This window comes from Henckelia pumila, unplaced genomic scaffold (genome assembly GCF_033568475.1).
Source record: "Henckelia pumila isolate YLH828 unplaced genomic scaffold, ASM3356847v2 CTG_461:::fragment_3, whole genome shotgun sequence".
NCBI classification, from domain to species: domain Eukaryota; kingdom Viridiplantae; phylum Streptophyta; class Magnoliopsida; order Lamiales; family Gesneriaceae; genus Henckelia; species Henckelia pumila.
In genome coordinates this window covers 15,262,320-15,280,711 of record NW_027331831.1, presented here as the reverse complement: position 1 = coordinate 15,280,711, position 18,392 = coordinate 15,262,320, and the positions used below count along the sequence as shown (strand labels likewise).

Sequence of the window (18,392 nt, the reverse complement as noted above, 5' to 3'; positions counted from 1 at the left end):
ACTATATGAAAATATATATACCACAACAGAACAAAAAAAAACATGCGAGTTAAATGATCGGAATAAAAACAATACACAAGTGACATGATTAAAAATAAAAATGCATCGTAATATGACTAAAAATGAAAACATTCAAGTTACAGGATTGAAAATACAAATTCACCATTAACATGACTAAAAGTGAAAATAAAATCATTGTATTATTTCAGTTGATTTTCATAATTAATAATTAAAGTTTATTTGATTTTTATCATGAGGCAGTGAAAATCTCAATAATTATAAAATATAATAAATAAATATATTGTATAAACAAAGTTTCATAACGTGGATCGCACGTGCTGTTTACTAGTGTGTATATATATATATATACACATATAAAAAAGCGTGGATTGCACAAAATCCGTTTGTGTGCCTCAGCGTCTTCCTGTCCAACGTGTCTATCTGAATCATAATATCACAGAACACTGAACACCCATGGCTAACTGGAAGGAGGCTCACGTTTGCCAATGCTTGAGTCGCCTCGCCACCGTGCGCGGCGACGCCATTGTCACGGTCTACGCCCACCGTCGCAAGACGGGGATGCAGTTCGTCCAAGGAGTTTTGAGCATCGCGCGAGGTCTGCTTCAGCTCGGCCTCAATCCTGGTGACGTCGTCTCCATTTCTGCTCTCAACAGGTGACTCTGAATTTCAACTTTCATCGTGCTTTTTGTTTACCCAATGGACAAAAACACAACCTTGTGATGTGAGTCAATCACCTTTTTGACCCCTGGTTCTATAATCAGTGTGCGGCATTTCAAGTAATTCCAATCAATATCTCCCTTTCCAACCTTCTTATGCCATTTGTAAGGTTCATCTGCTGGTGGACCCGAGAATTTAGAGTTTACATTTAAAAAAAAAAAATCTAAACTTTTTGCGATTATTTACTAGACTCTTGTTTTCTCTCATGGGTCTGAGCTGAGATTGTAAAACCAGATTTGATTTGATTCGATTCCAGTGATTTGTACATGGAATGGATGCTTGCAATTACTTATGTTGGAGGCATTGCTGCTCCACTTAACTACAGATGGGTAAGTCCTGAATTGATCACTGTAAATGCTTTTCTACCAACTTCTTGTAACTGTGCTATTGTTAATAATCCTGCAGAGCCTGGAAGAGGCATTGTTGGCAATGGAAGTAGCACAGCCAGTATTATTGGTAACTGACTCAAGCCAAGGATACTGGCATTCCAAGTTCCGCATTGATTCTGTGCCATCGTTGTTGTGGCATGTATTAATAGATAACATGCTCGTTGCTGCAAACGACACTGCAACCAGTATGATGTTGATATAAGCTTTAAATCAGTAGTAGATAGATGCTAGATGTATGTAGCAAGTATCTTATGAAGATGTTTAATTTAAATGTAATGTTTGCTTTTGAATGCAGTTTTTGCTGCTGAATTACTGAAGGAGCCTACTGGAAGATCGGTCAAATTGGACTATGTTTGGGCGCCTGAAAGAGCTGCCATCATATGTTTTACCTCAGGTAATAATCAATTTTCTTCTTCTTTTTTCTTTCCACGCATGCTCCAATCCAAATAATTTTAAGAAATTTTGAGGACTTTAAAGGCTTGATTCTGCCTTGTCATGAATAATTGCATGAAAGCAATTTAGAGTGCCACCAATGTACTTGCACGGAAGAGTGGCCATTAATGTCAAATTTTTGAACTTTCTAAAGAAAAACCCAGGCTAAACGAGAGACATAGTAATGTAACAATATTATTACCACGTGAATCTGTGTTTTGGCTATATAAAACCGATTTTCATGATTAAAGATATCGAATACTTTGGTGTCCAAGCTCTCTACTTTGCAAACTGAATGCATCTTTCATTTACTAGGGTCTAGAGAACGCAAAGTCATAATTTAAATTCAGATAAAAAATATTGCAAATTTCCTGATTGTTCTTTAGATAATCAAAGAAGATCTAGCTGTCAATGTAAATAGTATTATAGTTTTCAATAGAATTGTGAAGCTTCTTTAAGCATTAAATAGCCAAGTCTAATATTACCAAATTTTACTTGCTAGAGTAAAAGTGTCTGCAGCAAGATTTCGCTGTATCCAAAAACTCTCTAAATCTCGTGGCTGTACAATTACTATATTAACACATATCCGTTTTTTTTTCCCTTAATGACCATAGGTACAACTGGAAGGCCCAAGGGAGCTACCATAAGCCATTCAGCTATAGTTGTGCAATCCCTCGCAAAGATTGCCATTGTTCGCTATAACGAGGATGATGTATACATTTCCTTGTGATATTGCCATTTTATTTCCCACATGATTCAATTTTAGCATCTCTAACAAAAGTCTGAAAAAGATTTGTTAAAAGAGAGGAAAAGCGGTTTGGGGTGTTTCCATATATCTATTCGCATAAAATCCAGAAAAAAGTCTATTTCCTTGTTGGATGCTTAGTACCTGCCACCTACACCTAACTTCACAATCACACAAATCTCATAGGTTTATCTGCACACTGCTCCATTATGCCACATTGGTGGAATATCATCAGCCATGGCCGTGTTAATGGCAGGGGGTAGTCATGTTATAATACCAAAATTCGACGCTAATAAAGCCAGTGAAGCCATCAGAGAACACCTTGTTACTTCTTTTATCACTGTACCCACAATGATGGCTGATTTAATCTCCTTTACTAGGTAAATAACATTTCCTTTCTCCAGTTTGGAAGAGGCAGTTTTTTGTGTTGCAATCTAGATTTAATCCTTTCATGCTAACGATTTTGGTGATATGTTTTGAAGATAATGCTCTGTTGCTGTGTATTACTGATTACAAGTTATCATATGATGTACTCGTGTTTGTACCTGCATATGGCCATAAGTTGAATTGTAGAAACTACTCACAGGAAGAAGCAAACATCTGAAAATTTTGAAACTGTGAAAAAGATTCTGAATGGAGGCGGGACTTTGTCAGTTGAGCTCATTGAAAATGCCACCAAACTTTTCCCAAGAGCCATGCTTCTCACAGCTTATGGTATGTTTTATGACTTTATCCTGATTTCTTTATTTCAATATGATCACAAGAAAACTGAAAATGTATGTGGTTGAGGCTGAAGAAATGACCGTGAAAATAACAAGGGGTCTGATCATTATGCAAATCACACATGCGTTGAGAATTTTGAATGTGATCGAACCAACTTTGCTTGGTGAAATACTATGCATTCCTTCACATTCCTGTTTTCTAAGTTCTGGCAGACTAACTGTACTGTGCAAATATTATTTCCTTGGGATTATACGCACAAAGTTGTGTTTGGATTGAGTTTAGTTACATAAATCGATATCCAAATAAGTTGGATCAATGCCAGCATCATTTTTCTTTTACCTTTCACAAAAAGGGAAAAATTACCCGTATCTTTTCTCTGATACTATCTTCCATGTTTTTATTTCATCAAGGAATGACAGAGACGTGTTCTTCATTAACCTTCATGATGCTTCACGATCCTAAAAAAGAAAACCATTTCCAGCAACTACTTGATTTTCAGAAATCCCACTCAAGTTGTCAAGAGGGTATTTGCGTAGGGATGCCTGCACCACATGTTGAACTAAGAATAAGTCTTGAAGACTCTTCCAGTGTGGGGAAAATCTTAACGAGGGGACCCCATGTAATGCTCCGGTATTGGGGTCAAACTCCATCCAAGCATTTGGGTCCTGTGAATGAAGCTTGGCTTGATACAGGAGATATAGGACATATAGATGATCACGGTAATCTCTGGCTCATGGGGCGTGCAAAGGATAGGATCAAGAGTGGAGGGGAAAACATTTTTCCTGAAGAGGTCAGAATGCTATTGACCTTTACGTGCCACATACTTAGCCACGACTCTTGTGCTTTAAACTATCACTTCTGAAATTACTCTCATGAAGCATATCGTTCCACTTTTTTGTGACAGGTAGAGGCTGTCCTATCCCAACATCCAGGAATATCCAAGATTGTTGTCGTTGGTGTTCCAGACTCTCGGTGGACTGAGATGGTAGTTGCTTGTATCAAACTTAAAGACAATTGGCACTGGGCCGATATTGGCTTTAACCACTCATCCAAAGACAAAGTTCAATCTGTATCCAGTGAGATACTCAAACAGTTTTGCAGAGAGAAAAATTTGACAGGGTATGCTCTCTTATGATATATAAGTGTGTTTGTGTGTAAAAAAATACTGTTCTCTCTTTTTACCTCATATGCAGAGACCTGGTGTAAAATTGTCTGTCCATGCAGATATAAAATTCCCAAAAAAATAATCTTATGGGGGAATACATTTCCACTTACGACAACGGGGAAATTAAGGAGAGATCATATCAGAGCCGAAGTTATTTCTCATACGGGATGTTTGTCCAGCAAACTATGACAACACTGCACCAAATATTTTATGCACCAAGTACGTAGAAATGTACATCTCGCAAAAGTTCCAAGTCTAGAACTGGAGCATTTGCATCCTCAGTATTTTTGTTTTTGACCATTTGTAATTTATTTGATCCTGTGATGACTAGCACAGCCATTTATTGTCTACTGTAACATTTTTTGTAGCGTAGAAAATCAATGTCATCTTTCTGCAGTGCTTAGCCTCTGTAGTTGGAAAGTGTGTAACTCGAACAGAATGTTCCAGGATTCACTCATTCTATTGTTATTTAGTATCTTTGTTGTTGTTGTTGTTTTTTTTTTTTTTTTTTTTTTTTGGTTATAGTTGTAGACTTCATTATCAGTTATTACATACGATCAAAACAGCGGTAGGTGGTTGCCCATCACTCCGACAGTTGATGTCTCAGGGTGTTATTAGTCTAGATTAGGCGTCTCAAAATCCATCTAGACGGAAGATTAGATCAATATAATATATATTTTTTATTTTTTCACTTAAATTTTTTTTAAAAAATTGTTGACATATTTGCTCATCAATTTATAACGGAGGAAGTTGAGGAATATGTTATGAATTTGAGTTTGAATTCGATAAAAATGAATCGTTGAAAAATATATTAAGATGAAGAAGTAGAATTAAATATTTAAACTCAAAAAAACTGTCTAGGTTATAGAGATGAGCAGCAGAATATATTTGTATTGTATTTGAATTAAAGTACATGTTACATAGTGCTGTTTCTGTTAACAGGAATCCTATATACAAGGGAAAAGATAAACATAAATTTAAGTATATGATCTTCTGTTGCAACCAATTGGGAGAGGATCTGGTTCGGTTGAGATTGCTCTGACATCCCCCGCAAGACGGTGCTCTCATTGGAGATATCGATCTTGGAGCGCAAAGCCTGAAATGATACAGAAGACAATGGTTTGGTGAGGGCATATGCAAGTTGATCCTTGGATGAGATGTGTGAGACATAGAATGTGCCACGGGCAACATGGTCACAAACGAAGTGATAGTCAATAGCGATGTGCTTCATTCTCGAATGAAAAATTGGATTAACCGATAGATAGGTAGCACCAACATTATCACAGAAAATTGTCGGAGTGGTAGAACAATTGGCATGTAGCTCTTGTAGCAAGTTTTTGATCCAAATAACCTCGGAAGCACAGAAGGCAAGAGATCGATATTCAGCTTCGATTGAAGAACGTGCTACTGTCTTTTGCTTCTTGGAACACCAAGAGATAGCATTAACTCCGAGATAGATTATATAGGCCGAGGTAGAGGTGAAGTCGTCACGATTACCTGCCCAATCTGCGTTTGTGAATGCTGTGAGAGCAAGATTCTGATTTTTCTTTAGGAAAAGACCATGGTGCATGGTGTGCTTCAGGTAGCGGAGAACACGTTTAGCTACTGTCCAGTGGTGTTTAGTTGGTGAGTGCATGAAGTGAGCTAGTTTGTTTACGGCATAAGACACATTCGGTCTGGTAAGAGAGAGATATTGTAGAGCTCCCACTGTTTGACGATATTGGGTGGCATCTGTTGACTTAGAACCATCGGTAAGTTGTAGAATCTGAGTTGAGTACATGGGTGTAGTGCATTCCTTGGCACCAGCCATATTTGTTTTAGCCAGCAGATCCCGAATATACTTGTGCTGAGTGAGAAATAGACCAGAGTTTGTTGACAGAACTTCAATACCAAGAAAATAATGGAGGTCACCAATATCTTTGATGGAGAATCGAGCAGCCAGAGCCGTAAGGAAATGATTCACACGATGGGGGCTGTTTCCAGTGACTATTAAATCATCTACATAGACTAAGAAATAAAGTGTAAAATCATGTGACTGATAAATAAATAAAGAGGTATCACTGTGCGAATTTACAAACCCATAGGAGATCAAGAAACTTTTGAGTTCATTGTACCAAGCACGAGGAGCTTTTTTTAGACCATAAATTGATTTCCGAAGTTTGCAGACAAACTCTGGCTTAGATTCGTCAATGAAACCAGGTGGTTGCTGCATAAACACGTCTTCAGATAAGATACCATGTAAAAAGGCATTGTTTACATCCAATTGGCGAAGAGGCCAACCATGGGATAAGGCGAGGGTGGGAATGAGTCGGATGGTTGTCGGTTTTACGACGGGACTGAATGTATCATGAAAATCAATGCCCGGTCTTTGATGAAATCCCTTAGCAACAAGGCGAGCTTTGTATTTAGAGATAGAGCCATCATGATTTCGCTTAATGCGATAGACCCATTTGCAACCAACAACATTTTGAGTAGAGTTAGGAGGAACCAGTTCCCATGTTCCATTTCGAAGAAGTGCTGAAATCTCATCAGCCATGGCCTGCCGCCATTCAATATGTTTGATAGCTTTGGAGACACAAGAAGGTTCAACAGATTCAGGAAAAGGATGGGTCGTATTGACTTGATATAATTTCTTAGGCATGAAGATCTTGTTCTTTGAGCGGGTAATCATAGAATGAGAAGGGTGATTTGAGGTGGATAGGGGTTGTGTTGATTCTGAGAGAGGTAAGGTATGATTAGAGTTATTAATTTGTGTCAAGGGAGGTGTTAGAGATGATGTAGAGGGACTGGAATTCACAGACGTAGTCGACACTGGATCCAATGAGTGACAAGACAGTAGTTGAAGGGGAAGAACGCTATTGTCACCATCTGGAGGTTGTTGTTGAGCAGCAGTTGACAATGGGCAGGAAGAAGAACTTAAGGACTCAAGCCAAGCACTACTGGATATCGAGGAAGATAAATTTGAGGAAGGAAATTCTTTCTCAAGGAATCGAACATGCCGAGATTTGTATATTTTTTGTGTTGTTAAATCTTGACATAGATAAGCGCTTTGATTGAGGGAGCAACCAAGAAAAATACATGGAGAGGATTTTGGTTCGAGTTTATTAGTAGTGTATGGTTTAAGCCAAGGAAAGCATAAACATCCGAAGACATGAAATTTATTGTAATTCGGTGTGTTGTTAAATAATTTTTCATAAGGGGAAAGAAAATTTATAATTGGAGTCGAAAGACGATTAATTTGATAAACCGCAGTTTGAAAAGTGTAAGACCAATATTTAATAGATAATTTTGCTTGATGAAGAAGAGTTAAACCAGTTTCAACAATGTGTCGATGACGTCTTTCAGATGTGCCATTGTGTTGAGGGGTATGGGGTGGAGTCTTTAGATGTTGGATACCTACAGTGCTTAGGAAATTTTTAAGAGCTGTATATTCACCACCTTCATCGGAATAAACATTAACTATTGAGTGATTGAAGAATTTTTCTACGACAGCTTTGTATTTTTGAAATGAGGAATAGACGTCAGATTTTAAGCGTAAAGGATAAAGCCAAACATATTTAGTGAAGTGATCAACAAAGATTACATAATAATTGAATCCATCGACAGATTGAACAGGAGAGGGACCCCAAACGGCTGTGCAGGCTTGAATTGCTAAATGGAAGTCTATGGCTTTTATTACATAAACAAGATTTACATAGAATTTTTGAATTCAAAGAGGAGCAGAGTGACACTAGACCAGATTGAGCTAGTTTATTTATTATTTTGAACGAGGGATGACCAAGGCGCCCATGCCAAACTGCTGGAGAAACATTAACAACCATACCAGTGGAGAGTGCCGTGAGGGTGTTGTTATTGACACAAGCGGAAGACGGCCACTGTGAAACCCAGGATTTTTAGAATTTATATTTTAATACGTGGTATAATTATATATTCCGAGATAATTTTGGAGATAGAGTATATATTCAGATTTTATTAATTTTGTGAGATATTTAGTTTACAAAAATAAGATAAGTAATCAAGATATAGATGGAAGCAAATCTCGAGATATAGAAATTTTATTCAAACTTGAAATATCAAGATTTTGTTATATGTTAAGCTTATTTTTTTGTGCCTATAAATAGTGGAGCAAACACAAGAAAAACCACACACAAAAATTAGCTATCTTTCTCTCCATTCTCTCGAAGAGTAGCCTATAAATTAGGGGGGAAAGAATTCGCTCATTCGTTCGAGAAGTGAGCTTAGCCAATTGGCTTTTCTTGCGTCAGTCAACCATTTCTCCGATTATGCACGTGATAGTGTTATAGGAATTTGGAGAAATAGTGCTCAAAGTAATTTGCCAATAGTTCGAGAAAGTCAAGGCTGAATTTTGGGATTTGGTTTCGGAATTCGAGAGTTGCTTCACCAATTTGAGTATTGATTTTCGCATCAACACGGTAAGTGGGCTTTGTTTTAAAATATTATGTATGATTTAAAATTTTGATCGTTCATGATATTCCTTCGAATTTTGCTATGTAATTGATATTCTTGATGAATTTGTTATAAGTATGTTTTGACACTGTTATGACTCAAATTAAGAGTGGAAAGGGAATTTCCAAACCATGTTATGTTATGGCCCTGATGCGGTGGGTAATAATAACTGTTCTATGACCTCACCCCTTAGAGGGATTACATATAGGGGACTGATCAGTTAGCCATGAATAATGAGAGGAATTTCAGTGTCTTGTCAAAGATTATGTTATGTCATGTCAAATATGTTATGATGTTATTTATGTTATGCTATGTTGAGACATGATATGAAATGTTTATGATTTAAATTAATTCATGAGTTTTTGAAATAAATATATATATGTATATATTTTGGTATGATCGATCGGTACCCACTTGCTGAGTATTTTCCAAAACACTCACCCCTTACTTTTCCCTCCCAGATTATGAAGAAGATGATGTAGAAGTTCGTGAGCAAGATATGTTTTGGGGATGGTGAAAGATGATCAATAAGACTAAATTTCTTTATGTTTATTTTTGAGATTTTAGCATTAATGTTTTATTATTAAGTTTTTAGACGCTTCCGCATGTGTTTGGTTATTTTGGATTTATCGAGTTGTAAAGACAATGTTTTGGAGTTTATTTATCAAATAGACTGGTTTTAGTTAAATTCTGTACTAAGAGGCTGGTTGTTTTCGAATTTTATTTGAAAGCAACGCCGTGTCACCCGACCCGGGAGCGGGGCGTGACAGAAATGGTATCAAAGCAAAATCAGGTTCATGATCTTGATGGGAGATTATGATTTAGAATATATGATCTTGATGAAGACAAGGATTTAGAATGAGAATGAACAACTTGAGAGTAGTATTTATATTGTATAGGCAATATAAAATTTGATATTGATTTTTTTGGTGAATTATTTTTTTAAGTTAAATTGAATTATTTAAGTCATAATTTTGGGATTTATTCTAGAATTAACGGTAATGAGATTCTAGTTTCAACTAAGTTAAATCAAGTTTCGAGGACGAAACTTCCAATAAGGTGGGAGGGATGTGAAACCCCGGATTTTTAGAATTTATATTTTAATTTGTGGTATAATTATATATTCCGAGATAATTTTTGAGATAGAGTATATATTCAGATTTTATTAATTTTGTGAGATATTTAGTTTACAAAAATAAGATAAGTAAAGATATAGATGGAAGCAAATCTCGAGATATAGAAATTTTATTCAAACTTGAAATATCAAGATTTTGTTATATGTTAAACTTATTTTTTTGTGCCTATAAATAGTGGAGCAAACACAAGAAAAACCACACACAAAAATTAGCTATCTTTCTCTCCATTCTCTCGAAGAGTAGCCTATAAATTAGGGGGGAAAGAATTCGCTCATTCGTTCGAGAAGTGAGCTTAGCCAATTGGGTTTTCTTGCGTCAGTCAACCATTTCTCCGATTATGCACGTGATAGTGTTATAGGAATTTGGAGAAATAGTGCTCAAAGTAATCTGCCAATAGTTCGAGAAAGTCAAGGCTGAATTTCGGGATTTGGTTTTGGAATTCGAGAGTTGCTTCACCAATTCGAGTATTGATTTTCGCATCAACACGGTAAGTGGGCTTTGTTTTAAAATATTATGTATGATTTAAAATTTCGATCGTTCATGATATTCCTTCGAATTTTGCTATGTAATTGATATTCTTGATGAATTTGTTATAAGTATGTTTTGACACTGTTATGACTCAAATTAAGATTGAAAAGGGAATTTTCAAACCATGTTATGTTATGACCCTGATGCGGTGGGTAATAATAACTGTTCTATGACCTCACCCCTTAGAGGGATTACATATAGGGGACTGATCAGTTAGCCATGAATAATGAGAGGAATTTCAGTGTCTTGTCAAAGATTATGTTATGTCATGTCAAATATGTTATGATGTTATTTATGTTATGCTATGTTGAGACATGATATGAAATGTTTATGATTTAAATTAATTCATGAGTTTTTGAAATAAATATATATATATGTATATATTTTGGTATGATCGATCGGCCCCCACTTGCTGAGTGTTTCCCAAAACACTCACCCCTTAATTTTTCCTCCCAGATTATGAAGATAATGATGTAGAAGTTCGTGAGCAAGATATATTTTGGGGATGGTGATAGATGATCAATAAGACTAAATTTCTTTATGTTTATTTTCGGGATTTTAGCATTAATATTTTATTATTAAGTTTTTAGACGCTTCCGCATTTGTTTGGTTATTTTGGATTTATCGAGTTGTAAAGACAATGTTTTGGAGTTTATTTATCAAATAGACTGGTTTTAGTTAAATTCTGTACTAAGAGGCTGGTTGTTTTCGAATTTTATTTGAAAGCAGCGCCGTGTCACCCGACCGGGGAGCGGGGCGTGACAGCCACTCATAAAGATCATGTCGATTCTTTCCGTGAATTAGAGGAGTCCATGTACATAAATCCTTGACAACAAAGTATGAAGGAAAGAATTCAATTTAAGTGTGATTGGAACGACAAAATTTGGAGACAGAAATTAAGTTTTTCTGGATGGATGGGACACAGAGAACATGTGATAAATGGAAGGAGGGAGAAAGAGAGGTGGTGCCAGTATGAGTAATGGGCAAACCTGTTCCATCACCTACGTGAATGTCATCGGGGCCTTCATATGGTTGGTGTAGATATAGATTTGACATGTCCGGAGTAACATGGTGAGAAGCACTAGAATCTAATATCCAAGGAGTTTGATCGGGTGCTGGAGGTGATAAGGAAATATGATTGGCAAACGGGCATCGTGGACGAAGATGTGGAAAAAGTTTGAAGCATTTATTGGCTGTATGGCCAGACTTGTCGCAATACTGACAAGTCACTTCATAGTGGGATGAATTTGTGGGAATTGGTTTGGAGAATTTGTTTTGAGGCCGACGAGTGGGAAGGAGACCAGGGGCAGAAGAAGAGAAAGGAGATCTTGGATGTCGGTATTGTGCATAGGATTGTTTGGCCAAGTTTGCAGTGGGTATTATTGGATCAGCATGGTGCTTATCATGATGAAGGAGGAAGGTTTCATGGTCAATGATTTTGTCAAAAAATTCTTCGAATGGAACAACGGAGTCACGAGTCCTCATAGCCGTAATTAACTCTTTGTAAGCAGAGCCTAAACCACAAGTTGCATATACGAGAAGATCGGCGTCACTGGGCGGATCACCAAGGATAGTGAGTTCATCAGCAATTTGTTTGATCGTCACTATAAAATCAGTGATGGAGAGATTACCACGAGTGACCGTACCGAGTTTATCTTTGAGATGAATTATGTGGGTGGTAGATCTCTTGGCGTAGATACGAGAAAGACGGGTTCATGCTTCCTGGCTCGATGTGGCTGAATATACCAAGGAATAACAGATTCACTCAAGGAGGCGAAGATGGCATGAAGAATTAACTGATCTTGACGACGCCATTGAAGATAACTTGAATTTGGAGTAGTGTTGCCATCTTTAGTCACGGTTTCAGCTGGGCAAGGTAAGGTCCCATCAAGGTAGCCAAGGAGATCCAACCCAAAAAATAGAGAGTTGAACTGAGCACGCCATGAGAAATAATTTTCTTTGGTGAGTTTCAGAGGAAGTTAAGCTGATGCATTAATAGTAATAAGATTGGTTGAAGAAATATTGACAAGAGTGGGTTCAGAAGCCATTTGTAAGCTCGTTAGAGACTGCTGGCCTGATACCATATAGAATGACCAGCAAAATATATTTGTATTGTATTTGAATTAAAGTACATGTTACATCATTTATAGTGTTGTTTCTGTTAACAGGAATCCAATATACAAGGTAAAAGATAAACATAAATTTAAGTATCTGATCTTCTGTTGCAACCAATTGGGAGAGGATCTGGTTCGGTTGAGATTGCTCTGACATAGGTCTCGCGTAGATAGCCGCCTAATCGCCTAGGTGATGAGTGACCACTTGTCAACTTCTTTTTAGAACATTGCATATGATACCATAATTTTTTTCTTCTTGGATGAAACCACAGCGAAAAATGCCATTGCCAAAAAGTTACAAGGTAACATTTCCATTTATTCATAAAAAGAGACGTTCCTTTTGAAGCCAAAATAGATTTTCTTTGATACCTAACATAATGCATGCAAGATTCCTTCACCAACCATAGGTTCGTCTGAAAATAGTTAACCTTAACAAAGACGTTCTATTTTTACATATTCTCCATCTTTCTTTACTACGGCTCATACCCAGTTTTCAATTATAACCATCACGGTTCCCATCAATGACAATGTGGTGTTTAATCCTTTGTTTTCGGCATGTATTTCTATTTGGTTATTAAAAAAAGTTGTAATCTCAAATAATTAAAAGTGACCATGTTTCAAGAGCCACTATCTCTACTTGCTATAAATATTATCATTAATCAATAGCCACAGAAAGTTGAAGTGGAGGGTTGTATGAGTTAATGAGATGTTAGTCTTATGATGTTATCCTAGCTAGGTTACATCAATCATTCTTATTTACCTGGATGACAAGGAGATGAGTTTGAGACATGTTTGGCCAATCACATAACTTATCCCACCAAAGAAAAATTGTACTTAGACGTACCTCTCTGGTGGACCCGCAAATCTGTTGCAAATCAGATTGCTTTTAATTCTAGTAAATAACAATGAAAAGTTTAAAAATTAATAAATTCGTCAAAATTACATACAAACCATAACATTTTAATAACAAATTAGCAATAAAGGACAACAATATTATAAATTAAATTTAGAAATTAGGATATTTATTATTTAGTATAAAATAAAATTTTAATGTAGTAACACGTACTCTATTTTACAAGATTAAATTGTAAAATATGATTAAAAAATCATTATTCTAATTAACCATGTGTTTAATCGATCACGAATAAGAAAATAAGGCTTCTGAACCACCGAAGAGTTCGGAAGGTCCGAACTAAGATAAGAAGATCCTATCAGTGTGAGGTGACAACCATACACAAACACATGGGAGTTCGGAAGCTCCGAACTAGGGTTTGGAATGTCCGAACTCAGGCTTTTTCTTAGGTGTCAAGACGCACTAGACACATCAATGCATGCAGGAGATCGGAAGGTCTGAAATAGGGATCAGAGCTTCAGAAGTCAGCAATTTGGAACGTGGCAGCCATGCGCAGTTAGGAACTTCCGAAGTGAGGTTCAGAACATCCGAAATTTGCCTATATATAGGCCATCTGAGGCTCATTTCTAAGTGCCAATTCATAAGTTTCTCTCCCTCTTTCAGTCTATATTGCGAGTTGTGGTCATTCTATCAAGGGTCGGGAAGTAGCAAGACACTTTTGGCATAACAACGGAGCCGTGTCCAAGAGTTAGAGCCTTCGACATCAAATGGCTGACGACGGACGCATGTATAGTCCGAGATCCCTGTTATTATTTGGAAGTATCTAATAGCTTAGTTAAAGCTTTTAGATCAGTAACAGTGATGATAATTATTGTCTTGTAGGCTTAGACCCTAGACTTATATTGCTAGGAGTGCCTTAGAAAGGTACATAAATACTTACTGAGATTGTCAGTAAGTATGTAATGCTTAAATATTGTATTTATGTGTCATGATATATGTTTTATTGCTTTATTATATTATGTTGCATGTGCATATTCATGTTGAGCTGTATAGCCTTTCTAGTAGGGTCACTCAACCCTACACCTTTGTTATATGGTCGAACACTGGGAGACACCGTGATGACGAAAACTGATGCTAAGGTGATCTTGACGAGCGCGAAAGTTTACCTAGCGGAGTTCCAGATGGAATTACACAATCATTGGCGCCTAGACCGAGCATGTGAGACCTTGGTTCTAAACAATTAATCAAACCAGAACCCAAAATTAAAAATCAAGCCAAAAGTTTTTTTTTTTTTTTAAAGAAACGCCTCGCGCGCGCAGGCTATCCAACCCGAGCCCAACCGAGGGCTCGTGCCCGCGCGCACAGGCCAACAAACCCGAGCCCCCTGGAAAGCCTCGCGCACGCGTGAGGTACCACCTCGCTCGCGCGCGGAAGGTCTGGGCAGAATGCTCAGGCTAACAAAAAAAAGATCCCGCGCTTGCTTCTGACGTGCATTCAATTACATACACTAAAACAGGGTGTAAAGAATACACAAAATCAAACATGCTTTCATAAAGCCTAAGATCAACAAGAATCTAAATCGATACAACACCAACATGCTTCGATTCTAGATTACAATCCGAATACAAAACAAATTCGAATAACAAACATAACAAGTTCGAGTTCTAACATGCTTCAATCTTAAACTAGATAAACATGTTGATTCGACTTCTAAACCGAGTCCCACTACTAACTCTCCCTCTTGCTGTTAACCAGGTCTTCGCTGACTCGATCCTGCCCCACCTGTTTCCAAGTACACATACAAAACAAAGCAACAGCCGGATAAACCGGTGAGAATGATAATCCCAGTAAAATCAACATAACAAGTAATACAACAACAAACATGCTTTCAAGGTAACAACGTAACCAATATCAATGTAATGAAATGCATGTCTTTAAATCGGGATATCAATTCTGATAAACGAGGGATTGCTGTTGTTCTTTTTGGGATCCCGAGGATGAGATCACGTAACGACTCACCGACTCTCCCAATCAAGGTGGTGCCACGTATCCCACTCCCCTAGACTTTGGTGCAACTATAAGGAGTATGCTGACACTAGGTGAACCTCTACACCAAGACCACTCACAGTATAGCCCCCAAAACGTCTAAACAAAAAGGGCTGTTCTGCCCGCTGAAATCAAAGTTGGCTCAAGATGAATGCATAACAAAACATAAAACATAAGCCACATAACAAAAGCTCAATCAATAAGCAAAATACAAGTTCCACATGCTAGAACAAGTATTGATGCAGTATGTGATTTTAAGGGAAACTCGAGAACCAACTGTCCCGAGTATGCTATCCCGCTAACGATGACTGATTTTACCTTTCAATGCAAGTAGTTCACACTCTGGATAAGCTACAACAAAAGATTGTATCAAAAACTATACAACCTAAACAACAACAACGGCTCAAGGAAATCTCTTTACCGTTTTTCGTCCAACTCTCGACGACCAAATGCTGCTAACACAGGGCTCGACAAACTCCAACGAATCTGTACGAATACAAGAGATGATCAATAACAACGATCACTCACAAGCCAAAGTTTCAACAACTCAAAAACGGTTTGAAATCTCGAAACTCAAACCGACGGCATAACGGCTATAAACTGAACAAACCGGAAACGCAGATAGCATTTCAATATCGATATCAACTCATATCAATGCCCAAAACAACAACAACAAAGCAAACCCATCAATCTCAAACTCCAAATTTTTTAACAAGGCTTCCAAAAATCAAAACAATTTTGAACATCGCTTTATTTCAAAACCGACAGATAATAAACGATCATAACTCTGTCAAGAACAACATACTCGAATCTCGAACGATTCTAACAACATCCGAAAAATAGAATGTATCGGATCGTAGAAAAACTTACGATATAATGGAGCTCTCGCTGCAGTGATCGCTAAACTGCCGGGCTAATTGCATCCACACCCCCTGTGAAAATTCTAAAAGGTATAAAACCCCTTAAGAAATATTAATAGGCTAATGCATCCCTCAGTTTTTTAAAATGTAGCACATTTCACCCCTATGTTATAAAAACTAGGGCACATTTATACCCTCTCATACGGGTTTTTATGCTAATTTTTTTAAAACATAGGGTCTAACATGCTATTAATTTTACACAGGGGGTTTTATGTCTTTTAGACTTTTCACAAGAGGTGTGGATGCAATTAGCCCCTAAACTGCCTTCAGAAATAAATTTCAATGGCCGGATTGAGCTCGGACTGAAATCCCAAAGCTTGAAAAAGCTTGGAGGCATGAAAATGGAGGAGGAGGCGTGTAAGGGAGGAGATGAAGAATGATAGAAGTCATTCCAAGTCAAGATAATATATAAAATCCAATAATTACATTTTAGTCCTTGAAATTTCCAAAATTTGCAAAATAGACCCTGATCAAAATCGAGTCGGCTCTTGAACTCTGTAATCTCCGATTAACTCAAATAAACTTATTTAAGATAAAAATGAGGCGTTACAGAGCAGGACTTTATAGTTGACCAGTTACCTGGTCATTTTCATGCATCATATTGGTTTGTATACTCGTACTTTATGTTCTGAACGTTAGTGGCTCACGTCCTTGTTCTTATTCTTGGACACCCTATTCGACGGGATAGGTTTCGGGATGGAAGAGAGTGAAAGATCGAGACAGGGTTGAGAGCACCAATGATCGCAGTGAGGTGTCGTTTTGTTGAGTAGTTTTTTTATATAGTATATTCGATATGGTTGTATAACTTTATTGCTTTGGATTTTAGTGGCAGTTTTATTCCATCGGTTTGCGCTGTAAACTCGGTTAAAGTTTCTGTTGCTTAACTATTTTGATTAATTTTTATTGCATGCCTAAGAAATTTAATTTAGTAGGTGATGCAGGTAAGGTCCCACATTCAATATATATTGGGGCAGGTTCATTCAAATCTAGACACGTCAACTGATTTTAGACCCGTCTCGCAACTTGTTTGATCGAGTTTAAACCTACCCCTCCACAGGATATGATTTAGATCGATTCATTGTAATTACTGCTTCTTTATTCTCATATGAGAAAAAAGGAAAACGCCGATGAGGCCTTACCTCAATGGTTAAGGCTGAGCAGGGTTCTCGCTGATTGCAGATAGTTTTTCTAATTTATTTAGGTATGGTGAGCAAAATTTTTTGATATATTTATATAAACTAGAAAGGTGCACGTGTGTTGCACGTGAAACATTGTAAATTTGAAGTCTTATAATAGGATTGATAATTCCAATACTTGAAATAAAATGTAACAAATGTAGATAATATACATGCATGAAAAAAACGAAATTCAATGTAGCAATGTTAATGAATATCAATGCTTTTAATTAAGAAGTCAGAAAATCAATCATGTTCTTCCTTTATTTTGATTGATGCAGATGGTCCCAACTTTATTCTCTTTTTGTAATCACCCAAAGATTTTTCATCATCAATATGTAGTATTTTTTTTTTTTCGCTTGCTTTTGGCCGTGACACTTTCTATTTTGGACAATTTTTTCTTGTTTCGTGCTTTTGCTTTTTGGGGTTTCTCCAAGTTTTTAGGCTCCATCTCAAATCCATCAACTATCACAGACAATATGTTATTATTAGTATCCACTGATTCTCCCATCATAAACAAAAATTTGTAATTATCTTTGGCCACATCATTCAATGGATCAACAACCTTTGCTTTTTTTGAGTTAAGCTGCATCATTTATCAAACAACCAACACATAAATAATATGTTTACTTTATATAATTGTAAGTGCATATTTTACGAAGTAGTTATATATGGTAGATAATGTGAACATTTTTTGGATGTTGATGTAGTCTTGAATAGGATGTCCAATGAACGTTGCTGCAACATCGTCGTCATTATGATTCTAGCAACATCATCTCCATTTTCTACTAACAATGATATTTTATATCTTGAAATAAAATTAACATTTAATTAATTTTCGTTTTTGTATATAAAGTTGTATGATTATAAAAATATATAAGAAGTACATTACCTTGGGACTATCTTTATCTTTAACTTTTTGCAGTTCAAACAACTAAGACGATGTGTCGTCTCTGTAGCT

The 18,392-nt window shown here is 36.8% G+C and overlaps 1 protein-coding gene across 2 annotated transcripts; it reads left to right on the top strand.

Moving 5' to 3' along the window:
* Positions 1 to 422: 422 nt before the first annotated feature.
* Positions 423 to 4,626, top strand: LOC140872119 (2-succinylbenzoate--CoA ligase, chloroplastic/peroxisomal-like). 2 transcript variants are annotated; one of them, XM_073274876.1, is made up of 10 exons: positions 423 to 674; positions 995 to 1,067; positions 1,144 to 1,312; positions 1,423 to 1,521; positions 2,174 to 2,271; positions 2,491 to 2,684; positions 2,891 to 3,018; positions 3,438 to 3,817; positions 3,932 to 4,146; positions 4,252 to 4,626. In XM_073274876.1, exons 1-10 carry the CDS (start codon positions 475 to 477, stop codon positions 4,379 to 4,381), a joined length of 1,686 nt encoding a protein of 561 aa, XP_073130977.1. In that variant the 5' UTR covers positions 423 to 474; the 3' UTR covers positions 4,382 to 4,626. The 2 variants fall into 2 exon arrangements, with proteins under 2 accessions (XP_073130977.1, XP_073130978.1); XM_073274877.1 differs by having other exon boundaries at positions 543 to 674; positions 973 to 1,067.
* Positions 4,627 to 18,392: the final 13,766 nt, after the last annotated feature.